This window comes from Hypomesus nipponensis, chromosome 9 (assembly GCF_054491055.1).
Source record: "Hypomesus nipponensis isolate SF chromosome 9, ASM5449105v1, whole genome shotgun sequence".
Taxonomy (NCBI): domain Eukaryota; kingdom Metazoa; phylum Chordata; class Actinopteri; order Osmeriformes; family Osmeridae; genus Hypomesus; species Hypomesus nipponensis.
The window spans coordinates 151,512-172,671 of record NC_140369.1 but is presented as its reverse complement, the minus strand read 5'-3'; the positions used below and the strand labels follow the sequence as shown (position 1 = coordinate 172,671).

The window sequence follows — 21,160 nt, the reverse complement described above, 5'->3', positions numbered from 1 at the left end:
TCTTCCGCGTGTTGACACTGTGTCAGGCGGCACAACGTGAAAGGTGTGTGAGAAGTGTGACCTCCGCGCTGACATCTGCCAGCTCTCCTCATCCTCACATAATTCCGGTTTACCTAGAGGCCATTTTAATAAACCAGATAGTATGTCTGGTTTCAACACTCCAACTAACTCACTACTGACAACGAGCTACTAACCTATATTTATGGGTTACAGCCCCGGGATATAGGGCCATCAATATCACGGCTCACTTCAAAACTGTGTTGGTCTGTTGTGTTTCATCGCTCAGTCCCCCCCGTTGCGGGAGACGGTTAAACAATGGGCCGACAGAGCCCAGCCTCGCCACGGGGCTGAAACTATACACATGACTGCATATACAGTTCCAATTAGGTTAACCTACTGAAGTCATGTCTTATCACATTATTTAGGCTTACGTCCACTGAACTGTCATGAAGACAAGAACTTCGAGTTAATTCAGCCTTTATGCAAAACAGTCCTTAATTGTCCAATATGGATCAATTGTCAAAAATTCCAGTCTCTAATAGGATATAATCGATAATATAGGCTATGTGACAGTCTAGAATAGGATATAATCGATAATCTAGGCTGTGACAATATTGGATGTACTTAACAAAGATGATGAAGGACGATTGTTCCTTTAAAAGGAAAGGATCTCTGTGTCATTTTCAGAATCTAATCTCAGTTAAGACCAAACGACGGAGTATTTTGCATCCCCCATTCATTCAAACATGTTTTAACAACCCTTAACAACCTGCAAAAAAATCACATGAAGGAAATGGGATATTTCATTGCGGTCAAAAAAACGCCCCGTTCTCATGTACTAGGATGAGACTGGATTAATGACAGACAAACCGATCAGTCAATATTAACTGTTCAGCGCATTATTCAAAAGAAATAAGAAAAGCTTAGTAACACCTTGGCTCCTGCAGGATAAGACTGTCGTCATCTCCAGACGCGCACATGCTTTAGGCATGTCTTCAATAGGTAGGATATGTTAGTAAGGCAACACCCATAAAGGTAAATATATCTCCTGCACTTATCCTCACACAGTGCGAAAGACTACACGAGGAGATAAAATAAAGCCAGCTAATGCCATTTATAGGGCGCACGTGTGAGGAAATCATGTTTTTAATGTGTATTGATCAGCGGGCAACAGACAAGCACACACAATGTGATCCGCAAAGGTCGGCAGAAATCTATCAGTAGACATTCAGAGGCGCGTCAAAGAGCTTACCTTAAAGAAACCTTCACAGAGCAGTCGTTTTGGCTCGCCATGCCGCCGCTTTCCAAGGCTTGCAGGTTAGTTGGAAAGTATTGCAACTATTTCTGGGAGTTTGGTAAAATCGTAAAAATCCACTGTTACATTAAACAAAAGCGCAACTGCAGCGAGCAGTCGGGTTGATCCGGTCTGCCGTCATGACCTGCCGTCCGTACGCTCCGCTCCGGCCCTCGCGCTTGTCATTTTGCATGCCGAGTCATTTCTATGGTAGCCGTTTGCCACATCGCAATATCTTAAACAACACGGTTTTCTTTTCCTCTATTTCAACCGCTACATCCTGTCATCATACGTGCATGCAAACGCGCTTCGACGCTCACCCAAAACACAGCTTGCCTGTGAGCGTCTGTCACGTTGAGTGCTCGGAGAGCATAGAGAGGAGGGGGCGGGAGGTGCTCGGGCGGGCGGGCGGGCGTAATCGCAACAGATTGACAGCAGTTCCACCACTCACATCAAATGCTCCCGCCTCCAATTCCCTCAGTACACCTATTAGAGTACAGTGAGCAGGCACGAACACTAACCGAGAAAGGCTGTCGGGCGGCAACATCTGAGAGCCGTTAAACGCCAGTAAAACGAGGGAACATTCTCCTGTCGGGGGTTGGCTCATGGGCCACGGGTTTCACAAAGACGAGGTCAAAGCCAAAGGTAAAATTCGGTAGGGATATTCCAGTAAAGCAGAAAGTGGGCCAGTTTAATTCAAACTGGATGGAAGTTCGGAGTGTTTTGATGACAAGCCGAGTTTAAAGGGAAGTTGCAGAGAGCAGAAGTTGCTTCCTGCCATGAATCAGGTTTTTCTAAAGAGGAAACTGAGGTTCTTGTTCAGAGCTCGAGTAAACAGACAGACCACTAGCCCAAACAATGCCTGCCTCACCTCTCTTCTTCTCCTCCACTGTTTGCTGGACCACACAGCCTTCTTCTAAATGCTCTATCTAGCTCAATTCCTCAGTTCTCTTACGCAGGTCCTGTAGTTTGACTTTCGGGCCTCCAGCTTGGTTAGGCCTCATCCTGATGCAGGCCCCATGAAGACCCAGATCCCTTTTCTACGCAAAGAGTCAAATCTGACAAACTGCACCGATGCAATATCTAATCTGAATCATAGCTTCTCTGACAGATGTTTTGAAAAGTTCCACAATACAATGGCACTTTAAATTCTGTACAACTCTCTTGGTTCTTGTTGAGGTTGTTATATTGTAAAGAAACCTATAAATGTTAGACCAACTGTTTGTGCAGACACCAGGCCAACTAAGAGAACATGAGAATTGTGTTTATAAGAGTATTTCATTGTATAGAAAACTGGGACAGTCTAAGACACTAACGATGTTATGTAATGCTGTTTCAGAAAGAGCTCCAGGGACATAAATAAATCAATGAATATACATTTTTCTGGGTTTGAGAGATTAAGTGTTAGTCCCAGGAAGTAGGTGCTTGCAGGGGATTGGTGCTGTGTATTGTCTGGAGAGAACAGGATTCCTGGATAGATTAACGTATAGTTAGTTACCAGGATCAACCTCAATCCTCTGAGCCAGAGAACAAGCTGCAACTGAAAAAAACACAAAGATGTACAAAGAGACACAGGCTGTGCAAATGTAACAGAAGTGGCCAGGCCCCAGTTGGAGGTACACGCAGCCGACATTCACCCACACCAGGGATTGAACCCGCCAACTCCAACATACCAAGTGCGACTAATACCAACTACCCCACAAAAAAATAGCGTTGCGTGGGCGCGGGTGGTCTGTATACATACCTGAGGAGTGAGTTGAATTGATCTACGCTGGCTACACCAATTCCAAGACCTTATTAAGAATTGTCCTTAATTAGGCTTAACACCCACAGCACAAAACATTTAATCACACAACAGTATACACACAACCACTTACTGTAAGTTCCATTGGACACACATGCATGCACACACACACACACACTATATAAGAGAGGTTGGTACAGTCATTGGATGCAGCTCTACTTGAGGTTGACATTTTACTATATGTCTCCTTTCCCGTCTACCCCTGCTCTTGCTAGCCCCTCATAGCTCCTGCTAGCCCCTCATAGATCCTGCTAGCCCCTCATAGCTCCTGCTAGCCCCTTATAGATCCTGCTCCTGCTAGCCCCTCATAGCTCCTGCTCCTGCTAGCCCCTCATAGCTCTTGCTAGCCCCTCATAGTTCCTGCTCCTGCTAGCCCCTCATAGCTCCTGCTCCTGCTAGCCCCTCATAGCTCTTGCTAGCCGCTCATAGCTCCTGCTCCTGCTAGCCCCTCATAGCTCTTGCTAGCCCCTCATAGTTTCTGCTCCTGCTAGCCCCTTCATAGCTCCTGCTCCTGCTAGCCCCTCATAGCTCTTGCTAGCCCCTCATAGCTCCTGCTCCTGCTAGCCCCTCATAGCTCCTGCTCCTGCTAGCCCCTCATAGCTCTTGCTAGCCCCTCATAGTTCCTGCTCCTGCTAGCCCCTCATAGCTCCTGCTCCTGCTAGCCCCTCATAGCTCCTGCTAGCCCCTCATAGCTCCTGCTAGCCCCTCATAGCTCCTGCTAGCCCCTCATAGATCCTGCTCCTGCTAGCCCCCCATAGCTCCTGCTAACCCCTCATAGCTCCTGCTAACCCCTCATAGCTCCTGCTCTTGCTAGCCCCTCATAGATCCTGCTAGCCCCTCATAGATCCTGCTAGCCCCTCATAGATCCTGCTAGCCCCTCATAGCTCCTGCTAGCCCCTCATAGCTCCTGCTAACCCCTCATAGCTCCTGCTCTTGCTAGCCCCTCATAGATCCTGCTAGCCCCTCATAGATCCTGCTAGCCCCTCATAGCTCCTGCTAACCCCTCATAGCTCCTGCTCTTGCTAGCCCCTCATAGATCCTGCTAGCCCCTCATAGATCCTGCTAGCCCCTCATAGCTCCTGCTAGCCCCTCATAGCTCCTGCTCTTGCTAGCCCCTCATAGCTCCTGCTAGCCCCCCATAGCTCCTGCTCCTGCTAGCCCCTCATAGCTCATGCTCCTGCTAGCCCCTCATAGTTCCTGCTCCTGCTAGCCCCTCATAGCTCCTGCTAGCCCCTCATAGCTCCTGCTCTTGCTAGCCCCTCATAGATCCTGCTAGCCCCTCATAGATCCTGCTAGCCCCTCATAGCTCCTGCTAGCCCCTCATAGCTCCTGCTCTTGCTAGCCCCTCATAGCTCCTGCTAGCCCCCCATAGCTCCTGCTCCTGCTAGCCCCTCATAGCTCATGCTCCTGCTAGCCCCTCATAGTTCCTGCTCCTGCTAGCCCCTCATAGCTCCTGCTAGCCCCTCATAGTTCCTGCTAGCCCCTCATAGTTCCTGCTCCTGCTAGCCCCTCATAGATCCTGCTAGCCCCTCATAGATCCTGCTAGCCCCTCATAGTTCCTGCTCCTGCTAGCCCCTCATAGCTCCTGCTAATCCCTCATAGCTCCTGCTCTTGCTGTCGCTCTGGAATGGGAGGAGGATTACATAGGAGGTGTTTTGCCGACTCATTTGCTGTGGGGGAGAACTGAGAGTGGCATCGTCTTTTGTGTGTGTGGGGGCATGTGGTCATTCACACACTCTGCAGCCAGTACAGAGTGGAGGTGTATACAGGAAGAGTGGAGGTGTGTACAGGAAGAGTGGAGGTGTGTACAGGAAGAGTGGAGGTGTGTACAGGAAGAGTGGAGGTGTGTACAAGTTGGAAGGTGGACACAACCCTTTGTGTGTGTGTGTGTCACAAAGACAAATGTCACAATGAGGATAAGCAGAAGAACCTTCAAACAGACTGATAGACAGAAATGTCTTGGCCTCTAGAAAGATGTAGAAGGGAGGGAGATAATCACAAAGAGAATCAGAGAGAGTGAGACACGGAGTACATTTTTTTCCAAAGGTCTACACTTTGGTGTCACCAAATGACATTTTCACGTCAATAATGTTAGCCTCATTTTGAATATTGCAGTGAAAGGAACACATTGAGAATGTGAGAAGCTCAAACAGAGGAGACAGAGAGAGCAAACAAGCACACAGTCAGCTGGTTGGGTCTCCATCTGGGTCACTGTGTGTGTGTTTGCCTCTACCCAGGACAGGGTGCCTCGCTCTAGGGGCCAGCCAGGCGGATGGAGGGACGTGGACCCAGCCTAGGGCCAGGGAAGAGAGAGATGGTTGGCCGACTGACACTATTGTTGACTGAGGTTGTGCCACAGCACAACCAGTAAGGCAACTATGGGACAAGAGTGAGTTTTGTGTGTGTGTGTGTGCGTGCCAATGAGTTGGTATGGAAGACAGGTCAGAAGGAATACTGAAGTAGTTCTGTGATCCCGCCCTTCCCCCAATCCTCACAAAAACACACACACAAAGCCAACAGAGCCCCTGCATCTTCATTGACTAATGACTGAGGCCTTTAGGTGAGAGAAACCAAAAGCCTTACAGAGGCTGAGATTAGGGAAATTCTGTCAGAGAAATACTGCAGGATTTCTAATTGTAGGTTAAGTTAAGGTTATGTTAATGAAAAATCTCATGTGTACAGTACCAATACTCCAAGAATCAAATATATTTTTACACAATCAACCATTTCTGCTGACTGATTTGGGTGTGGTCTCTCCCTTGGTCTCAGCCCTCCCCCTCACCTCTCCCTCCTTCCCCCGTCACCTCTCCCTCCCTCCCTTCCCCACTGCCTCCCTCCCCATGGTCTCCTCCCCCTCCCTCAACCCATTTCTCTTAAGGGCATCCCATACCTCGTTTCTATGGCAACAGTCCAAAGTCGTCTAGGGGAGAGCCAGAGATGCTGAGGAGACAAAAAGCCTCTTTGTCCTACACACACATACACATACACACAGAGAGACACACACACAGACAGACACATACACACACACAGACACACACACAGAGACAGAGACACACACACACAGACACACACAGACACACACACACAGAGACACACAGACAGACAGACACACACTGACAGATAGAGCTAGCTAGCGGCATTAAGGGAGCGTCCAGAATTGTCCCTCCTAGCAGGGAGACTGAGCGGTCGCTAATGTCCACTCTCCTCTCATTATGAGAAGGACGCAACTGAGAACTATAGGAGACTGCTCTGGGACCATGGACCTGTCAGCCCTACACACACACACACACACACACACACTCCTCGTTCTCTTGTACTATCTGTATTTTTTAGGTTGGATTGTAAATTATGGCTACTTATATTTTATTTTTTATTCTCCTTAGTATTAGCTAGACCCCCCTTAGTATTAGCTAGACGTTGCTCCTTTTGTATAGTTGGTCCACATATTTAAGTTTCAATATTCCTATATGTTTAATGTATGCACCTCCCTGCCAAAGTAAATTCCTTGTTTGTGCAAACATTCATGGCGAATAAAATCCCTTCTGATTCTGATTACATGCCGATTCACTTCATTCTGTAAACGAAAATGTGATTGCATGCAGAGTAACTTGATTATAAACAGTTGACCTCCGACAGAAGAGCTGCCACTCCATAAAGCTGAAGGCAGTGACATGAGAGCGTGCCACATATCAACACACACACACATATATGAGCACACATACATATTTACACACACACACACACACAGCTAATGTCTGACAAAAAGCCACTACAGTTGTTATGAAAACAGCCACACCCCCCACCAAAACATACTTTTTTTGTGTTCTCATTCAAAACAATTGGTTCTTAGTCTAAACTAGTCACCATTCATATGGAAGCATCACCACTTCAACACATGTTGTCTTGCCTTCAGGGATTGGCTGATAAGAATCTAGGTTCGCTGGTTGCTACTGTTCAAATTAGTTACTGTGCTAGCATTTCAAAGTAGAGGTTTAACGTCAACACAGTCATTCAATGTTTAAAGATAGACAGATGCTATACTATGCAAAGGCAACTCACGGACATGCTTTGTACTAATCAGATGATCTGATAGGACATACAGCGGATAAACCAAAAGATGGTCAGACAAAAACCCTTCGTCATTGCTTTAAGCAAAATTAGGCTACTGCCTCTAAATAAAACAAATTAAATTACTTATACCCCCCCCCCCCCCCCCCCCCGATTGAGCAAGGACTATCTACGGAAACAGATGGTGACTTCCGTTCATCAAGCGGCGCGTGTCTGCTGGCTATTCATGAGAAGCAGCGCGCGGAGGGGATGAATGGAGCAGATGAGCGCGAGCATTTTATTGATTTACTGACCCCTCCCATCCCACGAGGCTATTGTTCGATTTGTCTCGCGCGTTTATTTGTATTAATAGTCCTGAGATGTATTGTGAAATTATGCGATGAGACAGGTGACGGCTAATATTGTGGGCCCATTATTCTCGTTCAATGTCATGATTATGTTTTACGTTGGCTTGGTTTTCACAAGCGCATCTGGACAGCTATTGTAACAAACGTTAACTGGAAAATGGCAACAACAAAAAATTTGATATGCAAATTCGGTTTGTAATTACATTCGGTAAGCAGTTTGGGTAATTGCGTAGATGGGACAGGGAGTAAAAATAATTTACGGAGTGGTAATTTGTTTAAAACAAATGACTAATTGACCTCAAAAAAAAAACTATGATGCTGACGGATCATCTTGAGATAATTACTATTTTTAAGTCCAATTGTCCTGAAACGTATTTCTCATTAGGCTTATACATGGTGGCTGCCTTATAGCGTCATCTACTGTTGAATGTTTGTATAGCCACGTGAAGTCTCAAAAAAAGTCTATAGCCTAGGCTAAGTTTGGGTTTCCAAAATGTGGAATTTTCAGTCTTATCTTTCATCAAAAGATGGACTTCCATCGGACAAGATTAGTTCTGTCATACTTGTACCATTAATAACCCATTACCCAGAACCACACGATGTATTGGCAACTATAGGGAAATGGCCTGCAGTTTCATTGCTTCAGCAGCAGGAGGGCTCCTCCTGCCGCCTCCTCTTGACACATATTCCTGGATACTGCTGTGTTGGACAGGGGAGGTAGACAAACCTGATGATAAAACATGTATGGGTCCCACGTGAAACAAGTTTGTTTGACGACTCATAGGCTACTCGTCATCGATTGACGTTATCAACAACGGGAGCTGTCCATGGCATTAAACTGCTCAGCAGTGTGCGTCAGAGCACAACAAGATAAGGCGACGAAAATTTGCACTTCTTCGTATTTCCAAGATTTTAGCATCTTCCAGTGTAAAGGTGAAATAACATTTAGCAGTAGGCCTATAAGAAATGTAGACGCTGGACATTGTAAACCCAGTTAATTTGAAACTTAGGTTACATCAATGTGAGAGAGCAGACCGGAACACCAAGAAACGGACGGTCCTTTTCTTTCTCTTGACGGAGACTCATAAACTTGGTGTTCAATTCTCTTAGTTTTTAAGTAAAAAGGGGTTCAAGGCATCCACGCTTGCTACTGCTTTTCAACTTTGTGATATTAGCCTACCTTTTGAGTTTGTAGTTTTCTATTCAGTTATCTAATTCGTACATATTTCTGTCCATTACAGCACATCATCATGCTCCCAGCTCAAGAAGCCGCTAAAATCTACCACACCAACTACGTGCGTAATGCTCGCGCAGTCGGGGTCCTCTGGACCATCTTTACCATCTGCTTCGCCATCATCACCGTGGTGGTGTTCATCCAGCCCTACTGGATCGGAGACAGCGTCAACACCCCGCAGGCCGGGTACTTTGGCCTCTTCCACTACTGCATCGGGAACGCGCTGACTTCGGAGCTCACCTGCAAAGGAAGTGCGCTGGATTTCGGTTCCATCCCGTCCGGCGCCTTCAAAACGGCGATGTTCTTTGTGGGGATCTCGATGCTGCTCGTGGTGGGCAGCATCATTTGTTTCAGCTTGTTTTTCTTCTGTAACGCGGGAAGCGTTTATAAGATTTGCGCCTGGATGCAGCTGGCCTCCTGTAAGTATGTGCGGTAAAAGCAGATAATTATTTATTTTCATTTTATTTGGGGGAGGAAGCCGGTGATGCGTGTTGTATTCAAATGCTTGTTTTCCAAATTCTGACAATATTAGATTGTTGACATTTTACAACATCTACCAGCAGATATTACAAGTTTCACTGGAGATTCTGAGTATCCTGTTGCACTTTCTCCTCCTCCCCTCACCTCACACCTGCTCCCTCCTGGCACCTGCTGGTAATGGTACACCAGAACTATTCACCATGCCAACCAGTCCACTTGTGTGAAAGGTTAAAATAATAGTTTTCATAACAGCCAGAACACAATGAAATCAACAGATGTTCAGTGCCCAAATAGATTTTCAATCAACTCAAAGTTGGCGTGAAACATTACATTTAGTCATTTAGCAGATGCTCTTATCCAGAGCAACTTAAAGTAAGTACAGGGACTTCTGCCCGAGGAAAGTAGGGTAAAGTGCCTTGCCCAAGGACACAACGTCATGTGCACCGGCCGGGAATCGAACCGGTAACCTTCAGATTACTAGCCCGATGCTCTACCCGCCCAGCCACCTGACTCACAGGTTGATGATTAGAAACCCAAACAGCAGAATATCAGTAGAACTTGTATTGAGGTCATGCTAACCAGCAGACAGCAGGAAGCATTCAGATTTATTGTCAAGTCTTGCTCTCCCACTCCAGCAGTTCAGCACCATGGATACCTCAGCTACATCATGCAAAGTTCCTTCTCAGCTCTCATGATTGTGAACATCTGAATGTATTCAACCGTTGAAGGCAACGGTTCTCATTCTGAGAAAAAGTTTGAGATACGGCCGTGGAATGTGTTGATGGTTCAGTCCAGTATGACCTACATCAGCTAGTGACACTGTCGCGTTCAGGCCGGATAGGTTAAACCATTCCAACTTACCCTTCCTGGGGAGAAAGTGAGTGTGTTTGAAGGAGTATCATGTGTCAGCAGCAGCATGTGCAGGTGAGACCTTCAGCATCTCACTGAATAATGAACAAGTTTCTCCGTCTGGAGTTGCTAAGCAACAGCTGCTGTGTGTGTAACTGTTTGTCCACGTGCACAAATCCTTTTTAGAAAACTAACAAACTTATCATTATACTTTAGTTTAAATCATACCCCTCCACCATAACCTGAGCCATGATTCCTACCATATAACACCCATTAATCCCCCTCTTCCGCAGGTACCTGTATGGTGATTGGCTGCATGATCTACCCAGACGGCTGGGACTCGGAGGAGGTGAAGCGCATGTGCGGCCAGCGGACAGACAAGTACACCCTGGGGAACTGCACAGTGCGCTGGGCCTACATCCTGGCCATCATCAGCATCATGGACTCACTCATACTCTCCTTCCTCGCCTTCAGCCTGGGAAACCGACAGGACAAGCTGCTGCCAGACGACTTCAAGGTGGAGGGCAAAGGTATGGAGGGATGAGGGGGAGACAGGGATGAGAGGAGGGGGTGGCAGGGATGGAAGAATGAGAGGAGGGTGTTATAGGAGACAGGGATTAGAGGAGGGTGTTATAGGAGACATAAGGAGGGATGAGAGGAGGGTGTCATAGGAGACATAAGGAGGGATGAGAGGAGGGGGTGGCAGGGATGGAAGAATGAGAGGAGGGTGTTATAGGAGACAGGGATTAGAGGAGGGTGTTATAGGAGACATAAGGAGGGATGAGAGGAGGGTGTCATAGGAGACATAAGGAGGGATGAGAGGAGGGGGTGGCAGGGATGGAAGAATGAGAGGAGGGTGTTATAGGAGACAGGGATTAGAGGAGGGTGTCATAGGAGACATAAGGAGGGATGAGAGGAGGGGGTCATAGGTGACATAAGGAGGGATGAGAGGAGGGTGTCATAGGAGACATAAGGAGGGATGAGAAGAGGGGGTGGCAGGGATGGAAGAATGAGAGGAGGGTGTTATAGGAGACAGGGATTAGAGGAGGGTGTCATAGGATACATAAGGAGGGATGAGAGGAGGGTGTCATAGGACACATAAGGAGGGATGAGAAGAGGGGGTGGCAGGGATGGAAGAATGAGAGGAGGGTGTTATAGGAGACAGGGATTAGAGGAGGGTGTCATAGGATACATAAGGAGGGATGAGAGGAGGGTGTCATAGGAGACATAAGGAGGGATGAGAGGATGGTGTCATAGGAGACATAAGGAGGGATGAGAGGAGGGTGTCATAGGATACATAAGGAGGGATGAGAGGAGGGTGTCATAGGAGACATAAGGAGGGATGAGAGGAGGGTGTCATAGGATACATAAGGAGGGATGAGAGGAGGGTGTCATAGGAGACATAAAGAGGGATGAGAGGAGGGTGTCATAGGAGACATAAGGAGGGATGAGAGGAGGGTGTCATAGGAGACATAAGGAGGGATGAGAGGAGGGTGTCATAGGAGACATAAAGAGGGATGAGAGGAGGGTGTTACAGGTGACAGGTGTATAAGATCGCATGACCTTTCCAGGGGTATAAAAGCTAGACAGATTAAAAGGGTGATGGTTTGAATAGCAGCAGGGGAAAGGGTGGACTAGTGAATGATAGGTAAGGAGGTGAAACAAAACGTGTGTCTACACAATCTCCCCAGCAGCTCCCCAAATAAAAACCTGAAGGATGTGAACTAGAAAAGCCACACACATCTAACCTCATTTCCAACCCCAGTGGTGTGTTCCAACCATTCGAGGCGCTTCTGATCCATCTCCACATCAGCCTCATCAGAGGCCAGAGCAGTCCCCTCCACAGTAACGAGCTCCAACTTCAAACAGCACCCACCATTAAATATACATCTCACCCACCTCCCAGAACAGACATGAGTCTGAAGAAACGTATTAATAGATGTTGAGCACGGGTGTGTGAGTTAGTTAGTTAGTTATAGATGTTAGTTGATAACTGGGTAGTACGCACATCTGTCTCAACCTAATGTACGGGAACAAGAACACATCTCCTGTCTGTAAGAAGGTATAGGGTGCTGTACAGAAGGGTGACTTGTCTTTGTTAATAAACTGAAAATGTTTAAAATTGTACACCCAAACAAGTTCTAAAGTTTTTCTTTCAACTCCATGTTTGACAGAATTTTTTCTTCGTTTCAGACGATGCCTGACTTCTCCAACTGAAGATACATTAACATTCAAAATAATTATGCAACAAGAATTCCTGATGCAGTAACACCTTGGAGCAATACAGATTTGTCAGTGACAATAAATTCTAAACATCTAAAGGCTCCTCATTCTTAACTGGCGGATCATATGTAGGCCGATGTTCCACATAGCTAGAATAAGTAACCCATAGCTAACCCTAAACCACACAAGTTGGCCTAGCATGCGATCGTTCCAGCAATGCTTCACACACACACTGTTCATACCAGACCCACACACACCGTTCTGCTTTTTCAAAATCTTTATTCTTCTCAACTACAGAAAAAGGTCTTTGTTTTAATCGTTTTACAATCAAATGCAGGGAGGGGGCGAGGAAAGGGAGAGAGACTATGAGAGTTGTGCTTTGTAGACAGTGGCAGGCTGATGGTTGGGGTGGACCACTGGAGGCCTGTTTCCTGGTAGAGCAGTGAAAAACCTTCATACTGTAGTATCTGCACAATCCTTTTTGTATGTTGGCTTCAAATACTGTTAAAACAGCATGTTGATGGGGGAAGGGCCACAGTATGAAAATAAGCTTTTAAAATGCAGCAATTTGCAAAAACTCATCAACGCATCTACAAATGTCATTCAAAATGATTGTTTTCATTTTTTACACCCAACCTTTATAACGAAAGTAGACAACATCTGCTTCTAGAAACTGTTCAGAAAAGATGCACACACACAGAGCGCCTTGGCTAACTGATACATACATGTACAAGATAGGTGTGGGAACCAGTCGCACGTGTGGTTTCTGCTGTTCTTCATCCAGGATAATCAGGAGTGAAGCCTCGGTTACAGGAAATGTCGTTTACACAGTCATGAGAAAAAAAAGAAAAAAAAAGAAAAAAAAATGACACCTGCCATTCTCTGTCACACCTTGTCCAACAATAGAGGAGGATTTCTGGACAGGGATTAGAGGGACACTTCTGGACAGAGACTAGAGGGAGACTTCTGGACAGGGATTAGAGGGAGATTTCTGGACAAGGACTAGAGGGAGACTTCTGGACAGGGATTAGAGGGAGACTTCTGGACAGGGATTAGAGGGAGACTTCTGGACAGGGATTAGAGGGAGACTTCTGGACAGGGATTAGAGGGAGACTTCTGTACAGGGATTTTAGGGAGACTTCTGGACAGGGACTAGAGCACAGGGACCAGAATAAAAAGGGGACAACACAACCTGCAACCCCTCCCAGTTAGCCTCTCACCTAGTCCTACACACCAAAACACTCCCTTCTTCAGGTTTCAAATGACAGTCCTATTTCTTTGTGTAAAAAATACAAACTAATATTCTAATGTTGAGGTCGCAAACAGTGTTTTGATGAGGGTGTGTGTAGTCCAGCTCTTCCTGTGAGAGCCTCACGTTTTCATTCACAAGCCTGAACTTACCCTAACCCTAACCATTCCTGTGAGAGCCTGTGAGAGCCTCACGTTCTCATATCCTCCAACTGACAAGCCTGAACTTACGAGGAAGGATCTCTGATTGAAACTTAGAAGACATGATGGAGAGAGAGAAGACAGGGGACAGAAGCAGGTGACTAAAGACGGCAGGACGATGACATGGTGCTCCAGGGTCCTCTGGTAGCTGAGTTACTGACGGGCGTCAACTGAGTTCATCAGCCAGTCTCTGTGTGTGTCCACAAGGGGGCAATGAGAGCACGATGTGCAAACACAGGCCCTCTTCAGGGCGTGTATCTGCTGTTACACATCATCCTGAAAGTGTGTGTGTATTCATGTGTAATCTGGTGCGGCAGCATGCAGGGCAGCGAGGGGCCTCTAGGGGGCTATCCAGGCATGACGGAGGCACTCTGCAGCTGTGGGCCTCCTCTCTGGGACCAGGTCCAACATGGGCAGCAGAAAGCTAGAGAAGGTCTGGGCCTCTTCTCTGGACCAGTCATACTTCTCCACCAACACCTCCAGCAGACCCCAGGGCTTCAGCCTGGTGATGTGCCTCAGATCACCTATACATACACACATACAGAGAGAGCACAGAGACAAGACCAGTATTATGGACAGGAAGTCCAGATCAAATGCGCCAGGATCTGCTGTGTTTATATAAACCACCTTGGACAAGACACCTGCTGTATTACTTTATTAGTGCGCAAACACACAAACACACAATGTTGATAATGTCCTGACAGCTGGGTGTGTTTACCTTTCTTGGTGAAGAACTCCTTTGAGTATTTCCCCACCATGATGAGCTTACGAGGTACTTTTCCCAACAGCTCGATGATCAATGCTATGTGGTCTGTGTATGAGAGTGCGTGTGAGAGGAGTGAGACGGAGGAGATGAAGGGATAAAGAGAAGAGATTACTTTAAAACAGCGAGAAAGTGTGTAGGTATATGTGTGTGAGTAGCATCAGTACCTTCATCTCTGCAGTAGTCCTCTCCAGAGTGAGGCTCAAACAGGTAGTCCCCTGTAGCCAGCTCAAACGCCTGAGGAGACCACAACAACGCCATCAACATCAGAGAGAGAGGGAGACAAAGGGGGAGAGACAGAGGGAGACAGAGTGGGGGGGGAGACAGAGGGGGGGAGAGACAAGAGTCCTCATCAATGACGCAATCCTTTCTTTCCCCACACACACTGTGAAAGGAGAGGAGGTGAGAGTAGGAAAGAGTAGAGGAAAACAGAAGTCTAAAACAGAGTAGATTAAAGCAGAGCAGAGCACAATTGTTCAACCTTTCAAAACTTTTTTTCCAATCTTTGAAAACGTATTTTCTGAAACGTTTTGGGGATTTTATTTTTTATTTTTCAACCTTTCAAAACTTTTTTTAATACAGAGGTCGGTCTCGGTCTGGCCGTTCCGTAGGTAAATCAGATTTTGCAGGTTACTTTTTAACCGGCCAATCAGCGAACAGAGGGAGTGGCTGAGAACGATGACGTTGATGTTGTGCGCTAGTTTGTGTTGTAGTTCCGTAATGGTGGCGGAGAAAGATGCGAGCCAAGCCATTCAGTCCGTTGTGGCAATGCTGCCGAATATCCAACAGCTAAAGCCAGAGCAAGAACAAGTTTTGCTGAATTTTGTTGGTGGCCATGATGTTTCTAGCTACGGCAGCTAGCTCTGTTACAGTAGTGGTGAAGGAATTCGCTAAGGCGAACGCTAGCGATTGGTTATGGCAGATCAGAGTGGCTCTGGGCAGATCCAATAGTTTTAAACTTCAACAGAGTACCCGCCTACAAGGAAGTCAACGCTTGTCAATGGAGCGAGGCCAGACTCTCTGTACGAGAGTCTGGTTAGGACCAGGCTAGCAGTTTATACCCCGATTTCACATTTCTTGTGGTGGCGAAGCTTATATTTCGAAGCAGCTTATAGAACGTTTTGATAACAAAACAGGCTTCAACATGTACTAATGAGAAGGCTAACAAGTAACACAAGTAACACTAGCATGGTAGTAGCATTGCTACAAGTATTATGCTAGCTAACTTAGCCCAGAAGCTAACTAAAGCTAGCTAGCTACCATTTTGGAAAAATAACTTGCGCTTGGGGGACCATCGGAAACATTTAGAACTCAGGCATCTAAAGGTAAATATTAGACTAGTTAATTCCTGGGCAATAGAAAACATGCTTTACATTTTGCTTCTGTACTAGGTCTGGGCTTTTGGAATAGTAGTTGTTTTTTGACAAACATTTTTGGCAGTCCAATCAGCGAACAGAGGGAGTGGCTGAGAATGATGACGTTGCGCCCTAGTTAGAGTTGTAGATCAGTAATAGCGGCGAAGAAAGGTGCGAGTGAAACCATTCTGTCTGTTGTGGCAATGCTGCCGAATATCCAGAAGTTAGAGCCGGAGCAAGAATAATCTTTGCTGAGTTTTATTGGTGGCCATGATGTTGTGGCCCTCCTCCCCACAGGGTTCGGGAAAAGTTTGATTTTCCAGCTAGCTCCGTTAGTGGTGAAGGAGTTAGCTAAGGCGAACGCAGGGGCGGAGCCAGATAATTTTTAATGCAGGTGCTAAGGGGGTGCTAGATCATTGACAGGGGGAACTGCGCAATTCAATATATTATATAAATACTATCAGGGCCGCCTGGGCCGGAGTGGGACCCATTTTCAGCCCGGCAGTGTAATGGCCAAAGCCAGCCCATCCCCCACCAGGGGCCGAGCCATACGTTGAACAATTGGGGCTTAACCCGAACCAAGAACCTAGTCAAGGTTTTGATGCAAGGTGAAAACGGAACTTCACATGAATGCAAGCGCGCCTAGCGCGCAAGCTCAATTTTTTGCATACATTTCTGTGCTAAATAGTTTTTTTAGCTTTCTGTAGGCTAATATGAACATTTCGTTGCACTCATGTTGTAATATTTTCTGAAATTACAACCCAAATTTGTACCTGAAAGATTCAGGGCTTTTGAGAAAACATTTCCCACCCTTGCACGAAGTGACGGATCTCTTTTTTTACCTGGCTTTTTCAGTTCCTTCCTTGCATCTTTTCCCCATCCATTTTATTATTTTTTCATCAGCTTAATCTTACTAACTTCACAACAATAAATCATTGTTTAGGGTTGTCTCCGTGGCAACAAACTTGGTACACGCACTTGTGTTATTTAGATTAAAACCTAGTGCAGCCTATTAGCTTACTTATCAGTCACACAGTAACTTAACACAGATCGTTTTATTCGGTGTGTGAAAAAAAGCAGGCGATCTGCTGGACCAATTTATGAGCAGGCAGAGCAGCCCACCGTAAATTCTCCCGATGGTAAATTGTGTAAAAAGCTGATTATAATCTCCTGTCTCCCTCCTCCTCTTTCTCTCCCTCCTTCTCTCCTCTGTCTCCCCCTCTCCGTTTACCTCTCTCTATTCTATTTCCCTCTCTTTCTCCCTCCCTGTCTCTCCCCCTCCCTGCGTTAACGCGATCTCACTTTAAAGTGCCATTAACGCAGGATTCTTTTTGACTGGGAATCACCTGTCGTAACATGACTTCAACTGCTGACGGTAGCTGAATGATGAAGAGAGGGTTTTTAGATGGGAAGTTCCATTTCAAAAAGTTGCGAGACGGCTCGTTTGACAAAACTAAGGCTGTGTGTACTGATTGTCAGGCTGAGTTTAGTTATCACCGGAGTACTTCCAGCCTAAACTATCACATGTAAGCAAAGCACACAGCTATCAGCAGCTTTAGCGATAGCAGCAGCAGCGTTCTCTCGGCAATATATGGCAGACAACACTTGCAAAAGAAGCGAGCAGCTGACTGGGTTCAACAAAATAGAAACTGTATTGTTCAATATTAAGGTAAATCTGTGGTTGCTTAAGTATCTGAAGTATGTTTGAGATAGATTTGAATATTATCGAGCAGGATATCGTAGTAGGCTATGAGACAACATGTCTTAAATGTATTTTATATTCCAGAACAAGTCTAATTTTGTGGATGTTTATTTTACAGCAGTATAGTTTGTGCGTGAATAAAACTCTCTCACAATTTAAGTTGTGTTCCATCTGAACTTGTTTTATGGACATTATCATACAGTTAGGCCTATTAAGAAGTTTCGAAGTACAGTGATCCCTCGCCACTTCGCGGTTCACTTATCGCGGATTCGCTATTTCGCGGATTTTCATAATGCATTTTTTTTTTTTTGGTGCATTGTGCTCTGTATTCTGATTCGCTAAAAACTCACTCCCGCTTCTTGTATCAAAACATGCTACGAATTGTGCTATCATTTTGTCGTCTCGTGCAGTTATGTGTACGTACATAAAACAGCTTGGCAAATTTACATTAAGTTGGCCAAATTATCTTGTAATTTCGAACATCTCCTAAACCCATAATGTCGACGAAACGGCCTGGACCGACAAAAGCACCTGCGGATGGGCCCAAACGGCGGAAGATGCTACCTATCTCAGATAAAGTTAAACTTCTGGACATGCTAAGGGAAGGTAAAAGCTATGCAGCCGTTGCTCGCCATTACGGAATCAATGAATCTTCCGTTCGTTACGTGAAGAGCAGTGAAACGGCCTACACGTGAGTCACTGTATTTGTATACATGTAATAGTTGCTAATTGTAAAAAAAAAAAAAAGTTTTCTATTTCGCGGATTTCACTTATCGCGGGTCATTTTCGGAACGTAACCCCCGCGATAAACGAGGGATTACTGTACACCCTTTTAATGTTATATATATAAAAGAAAATGGGTAACATTTTACCATATTAAATAGATTGAATATTTTTGCAATTAATCATATGAAATAATGCAATTAAATAATGTAATCGCTTGACAGCCCTAGTAAAAAGTACTGATACCGGAAAAATCCACTTAAGTACAGTAACAAAGTATTTGTACTTGTCGTTACTTCTCATCTCTGGTGATGTGTGTGATTGTGTGGTTGTGTGTGTACCATGCATGCAGTGCTCCAGATGTCAGCAGGGGTGCTGTATCCAGCCCCCATCAACACCTCCAGTGAACGATACTGACGGGTCTGGATGTCATCTGTGAAGTGCTTGTTCTGAGGGGAGGGGGGGGGGGGATGTCGGGAGGGAGGAAGAGAGAGAAGGGGAAAATGAGGAAGGATGCACACGTTAACAAATCTTACATGTCTGGTAGCTAACAGTTGTCCTCCTGCAGACTCACCACCCAGCAGGCGTTGCCCAGGTCAGCCATCTTCACCTGCAGCGCCTCGGCATTCTGGGGCTCCAACGGGTTCACTAGCAGGCTGTCTGCTGTCATGGAGGCTAAAGACACATAAGAGAGAAAAGAGGGAAAGGAGAAGGGAGAGGAGTGGAGAAAAGGAGGGAGAGGGGAGACGAGAGAAGAAAGGAAAGGAGGAAGAGAGGAGAGGAGAGAAGGGTGGAGGTGGGAGAGGGGAAAAGAGAGGAGAGAAGAGAGAGGAGAAGAGGGAATCGGGGAGGGAGAGAGAGGTCCAAAGGGAAGGAAGGAGAGAGAGACGGAGAGAGAATAAAAATTAAATTGACAAGAGGGAGAAGGTGTGATCCAGTCACAGATCGCAACAGAGGATTGTGGATAGTAAGAGGGTATTGTGCAGCAGAAGATAGTGGGTAGTGAGAGGGCATGAGGGAGCCAACGATTGTGGGTAGTAGGAGGGCATGGGGAGCAGATGATTGTGGGTAGTAGGAGGGGCGCCAAAACAGGAAGTCAGGGAGGAGGTCAATAAGGGGGGAGAAAGACAGAATGCATGAACGAGAAAGGAAGTAAAAAGTAAAAAGAAAAGGAAGTAAAAAGTACTGAAGCTACTGTAAACAGATAAAACATGTCAACTCCCAGACCCTCTTTATAACTTTCTGTCACAAACCGTTCAGTTTCTCCGTCTCATCCTCTGGGCTGGCCTCTCCTTCCAGCTCCATTGCCTCGTCCCTCCCCTCCTCCTTCCTCTCCTCCTCCCCTACAGGTTCTTTACCCTCCATGTCAGGGTCAGGGGTCATAGGGATGGAGTCGTACAGATCACCAGGACCTGTCCCGTTGCATGCTGGGTAGGGCTGGCTGGTCATGGCGTTGTGGTCAGGCCGGGTCTCGTTAGCATTCTGCTGGTCCTCCTCCTCTCTCTGCTCCTGATTGGTCCTTGGTATCTTGCTCTCCAGGGGTGCATGGCCATTGCAGTTCATCTCCTTACCGTTCTCCTGCTCTTCACCCCTGATCTCCTCCTCCTTCCTATCCTCCTCTTCCCTCGTGTCTGGGGGCTGTTTCTCCTCCTGACTCCAGATCTCTGTCACGGCATCTGAACAACACAGTTAATCAAAACGTTCATCCTGTATTTCATCTCTTAAAGAACCTTCCTTTATCCGGCCAACATCACTAGATTCAGCCCACTGAGCTCACAAAACAGGGTTTGGTCTCACAGGAACAGATTCAACGACTTGATGAACCTGCATATGGGCCCGGCGATTCTGTCCAATACCTGAACCATCCCTCACAACAGACGCATGTATGTACGTAGCTTAAGAGAGAGGGGGTGAGGAAGAGAGAAGGAGAGTTTGAAGTGGTGAGGGAAAAAGAGGTAGGGTGAGAGAGACAGAGAGAGAGAGACAGAGAGAGACAGAGACAGACAGAGAGAGAGACAGAGAGAGAGACAGAGAGAGAGACAGAGAGAGAGACAGAGAGAGAGAGAGAGAGAGAGACAGAGAGAGAGACAGAGAGAGAGACAGAGAGAGAGACAGAGACAGAGAGAGAGACAGAGAGAGAGACAGAGAGAGAGACAGAGAGAGAGACAGAGAGAGAGACAGAGAGAGAGAGAGAGAGAGAGAGAGAGAGAGAGAGAGAGAAAGGTGGAGAAAGAAGATCAGTAGTTCTGAGTGCATGTCGTGGATGAGGGACCTGTGCTGGCGATGTCCTGCAGTGTGGCGCCGGCATCGGCCAGGCTGCTGTCTGTGGCTTCTGTAGTGTCCTCCTCCTCTTCCTCCTCCTCTTCCTCGCCTCTCGCAGGTGCTCCCTCCATATCTTGGATCCTCTTCTCCAGCAGCTCCGCCTGCCTCCTCTGCTTCCTTTTCAACTTCTTCTTCCTGTTCTTAGATATCTTCACCATCTGAGGAGGAGAGAAGTGGAGAGAGTACCATCAGTGTATACCTGTATGTGAGTGAATTTGTGTCTACAGAATGTGTTCATAAATCAGACAGGAGGATGGAGACACGTACTTGTTTGGGTGCTGGGGCTGTGCTTACTGCAGGGAGGGGGAGAGAGAGGGAGAGACAAAGGGGAGGACAGAAAGGAGAGGAGAAAGATATATAGATATAGATAGAGAGAGAGAGAGAGAGGAAACAGGAGAGGAGGAGGGAGACTGGAGATTATAATCAGCTTCTCATCTGCTGGTTAGGGTCATTTGATGACTACATGACAGTAACATTAAGTACGTAAGTAAGACTTTATTTATATAGCACATTTCATACAAGAATTGTAGCTCAAGGTGCTTTACAT

The 21,160-nt window shown here is 46.4% G+C and overlaps 2 protein-coding genes across 6 annotated transcripts in view; one reads left to right on the top strand and one right to left on the bottom strand.

The window, feature by feature from the left end:
- The window catches only part of lhfpl5a (LHFPL tetraspan subfamily member 5a), a 28,827-nt gene extending 16,437 nt beyond the window's left edge, over positions 1–12,390 (top strand). Inside the window, exons 3-5 of the mRNA XM_084705284.1 lie at positions 8,755–9,166; positions 10,370–10,606; positions 12,270–12,390. Of these exons, the coding sequence (XP_084561410.1) occupies positions 8,764–9,166; positions 10,370–10,606; positions 12,270–12,280 (651 nt within the window). The 5' untranslated portion in view covers positions 8,755–8,763 and the 3' untranslated portion in view covers positions 12,281–12,390. The remainder of the gene's footprint in view (positions 1–8,754; positions 9,167–10,369; positions 10,607–12,269) is intronic.
- Positions 12,391–12,558: 168 nt separating this feature from the next.
- The window catches only part of srpk1b (SRSF protein kinase 1b), a 37,562-nt gene continuing 28,960 nt past the window's right edge, over positions 12,559–21,160 (bottom strand). For 3 of the 5 annotated variants that reach the window (XM_084704246.1, XM_084704247.1, XM_084704248.1), the window contains exons 9-18: positions 20,881–20,906; positions 20,564–20,771; positions 19,545–19,967; positions 18,866–18,966; positions 18,633–18,740; positions 14,679–14,748; positions 14,467–14,559; positions 13,779–14,272; positions 13,025–13,101; positions 12,787–12,800 (exon numbers count right to left, since the gene is read on the bottom strand). In XM_084704246.1, the coding sequence (XP_084560372.1) occupies positions 14,088–14,272; positions 14,467–14,559; positions 14,679–14,748; positions 18,633–18,740; positions 18,866–18,966; positions 19,545–19,967; positions 20,564–20,771; positions 20,881–20,906 (1,214 nt within the window). In that variant the 3' untranslated portion in view covers positions 12,787–12,800; positions 13,025–13,101; positions 13,779–14,087. Of the gene's footprint in view, positions 12,801–13,024; positions 13,102–13,778; positions 14,273–14,466; positions 14,560–14,678; positions 14,749–14,780; positions 14,897–18,632; positions 18,741–18,865; positions 18,967–19,544; positions 19,968–20,563; positions 20,772–20,880; positions 20,907–21,160 lie in introns of those variants that run through there. The other 2 variants (XM_084704249.1, XM_084704251.1) reach the window with 2 other exon arrangements.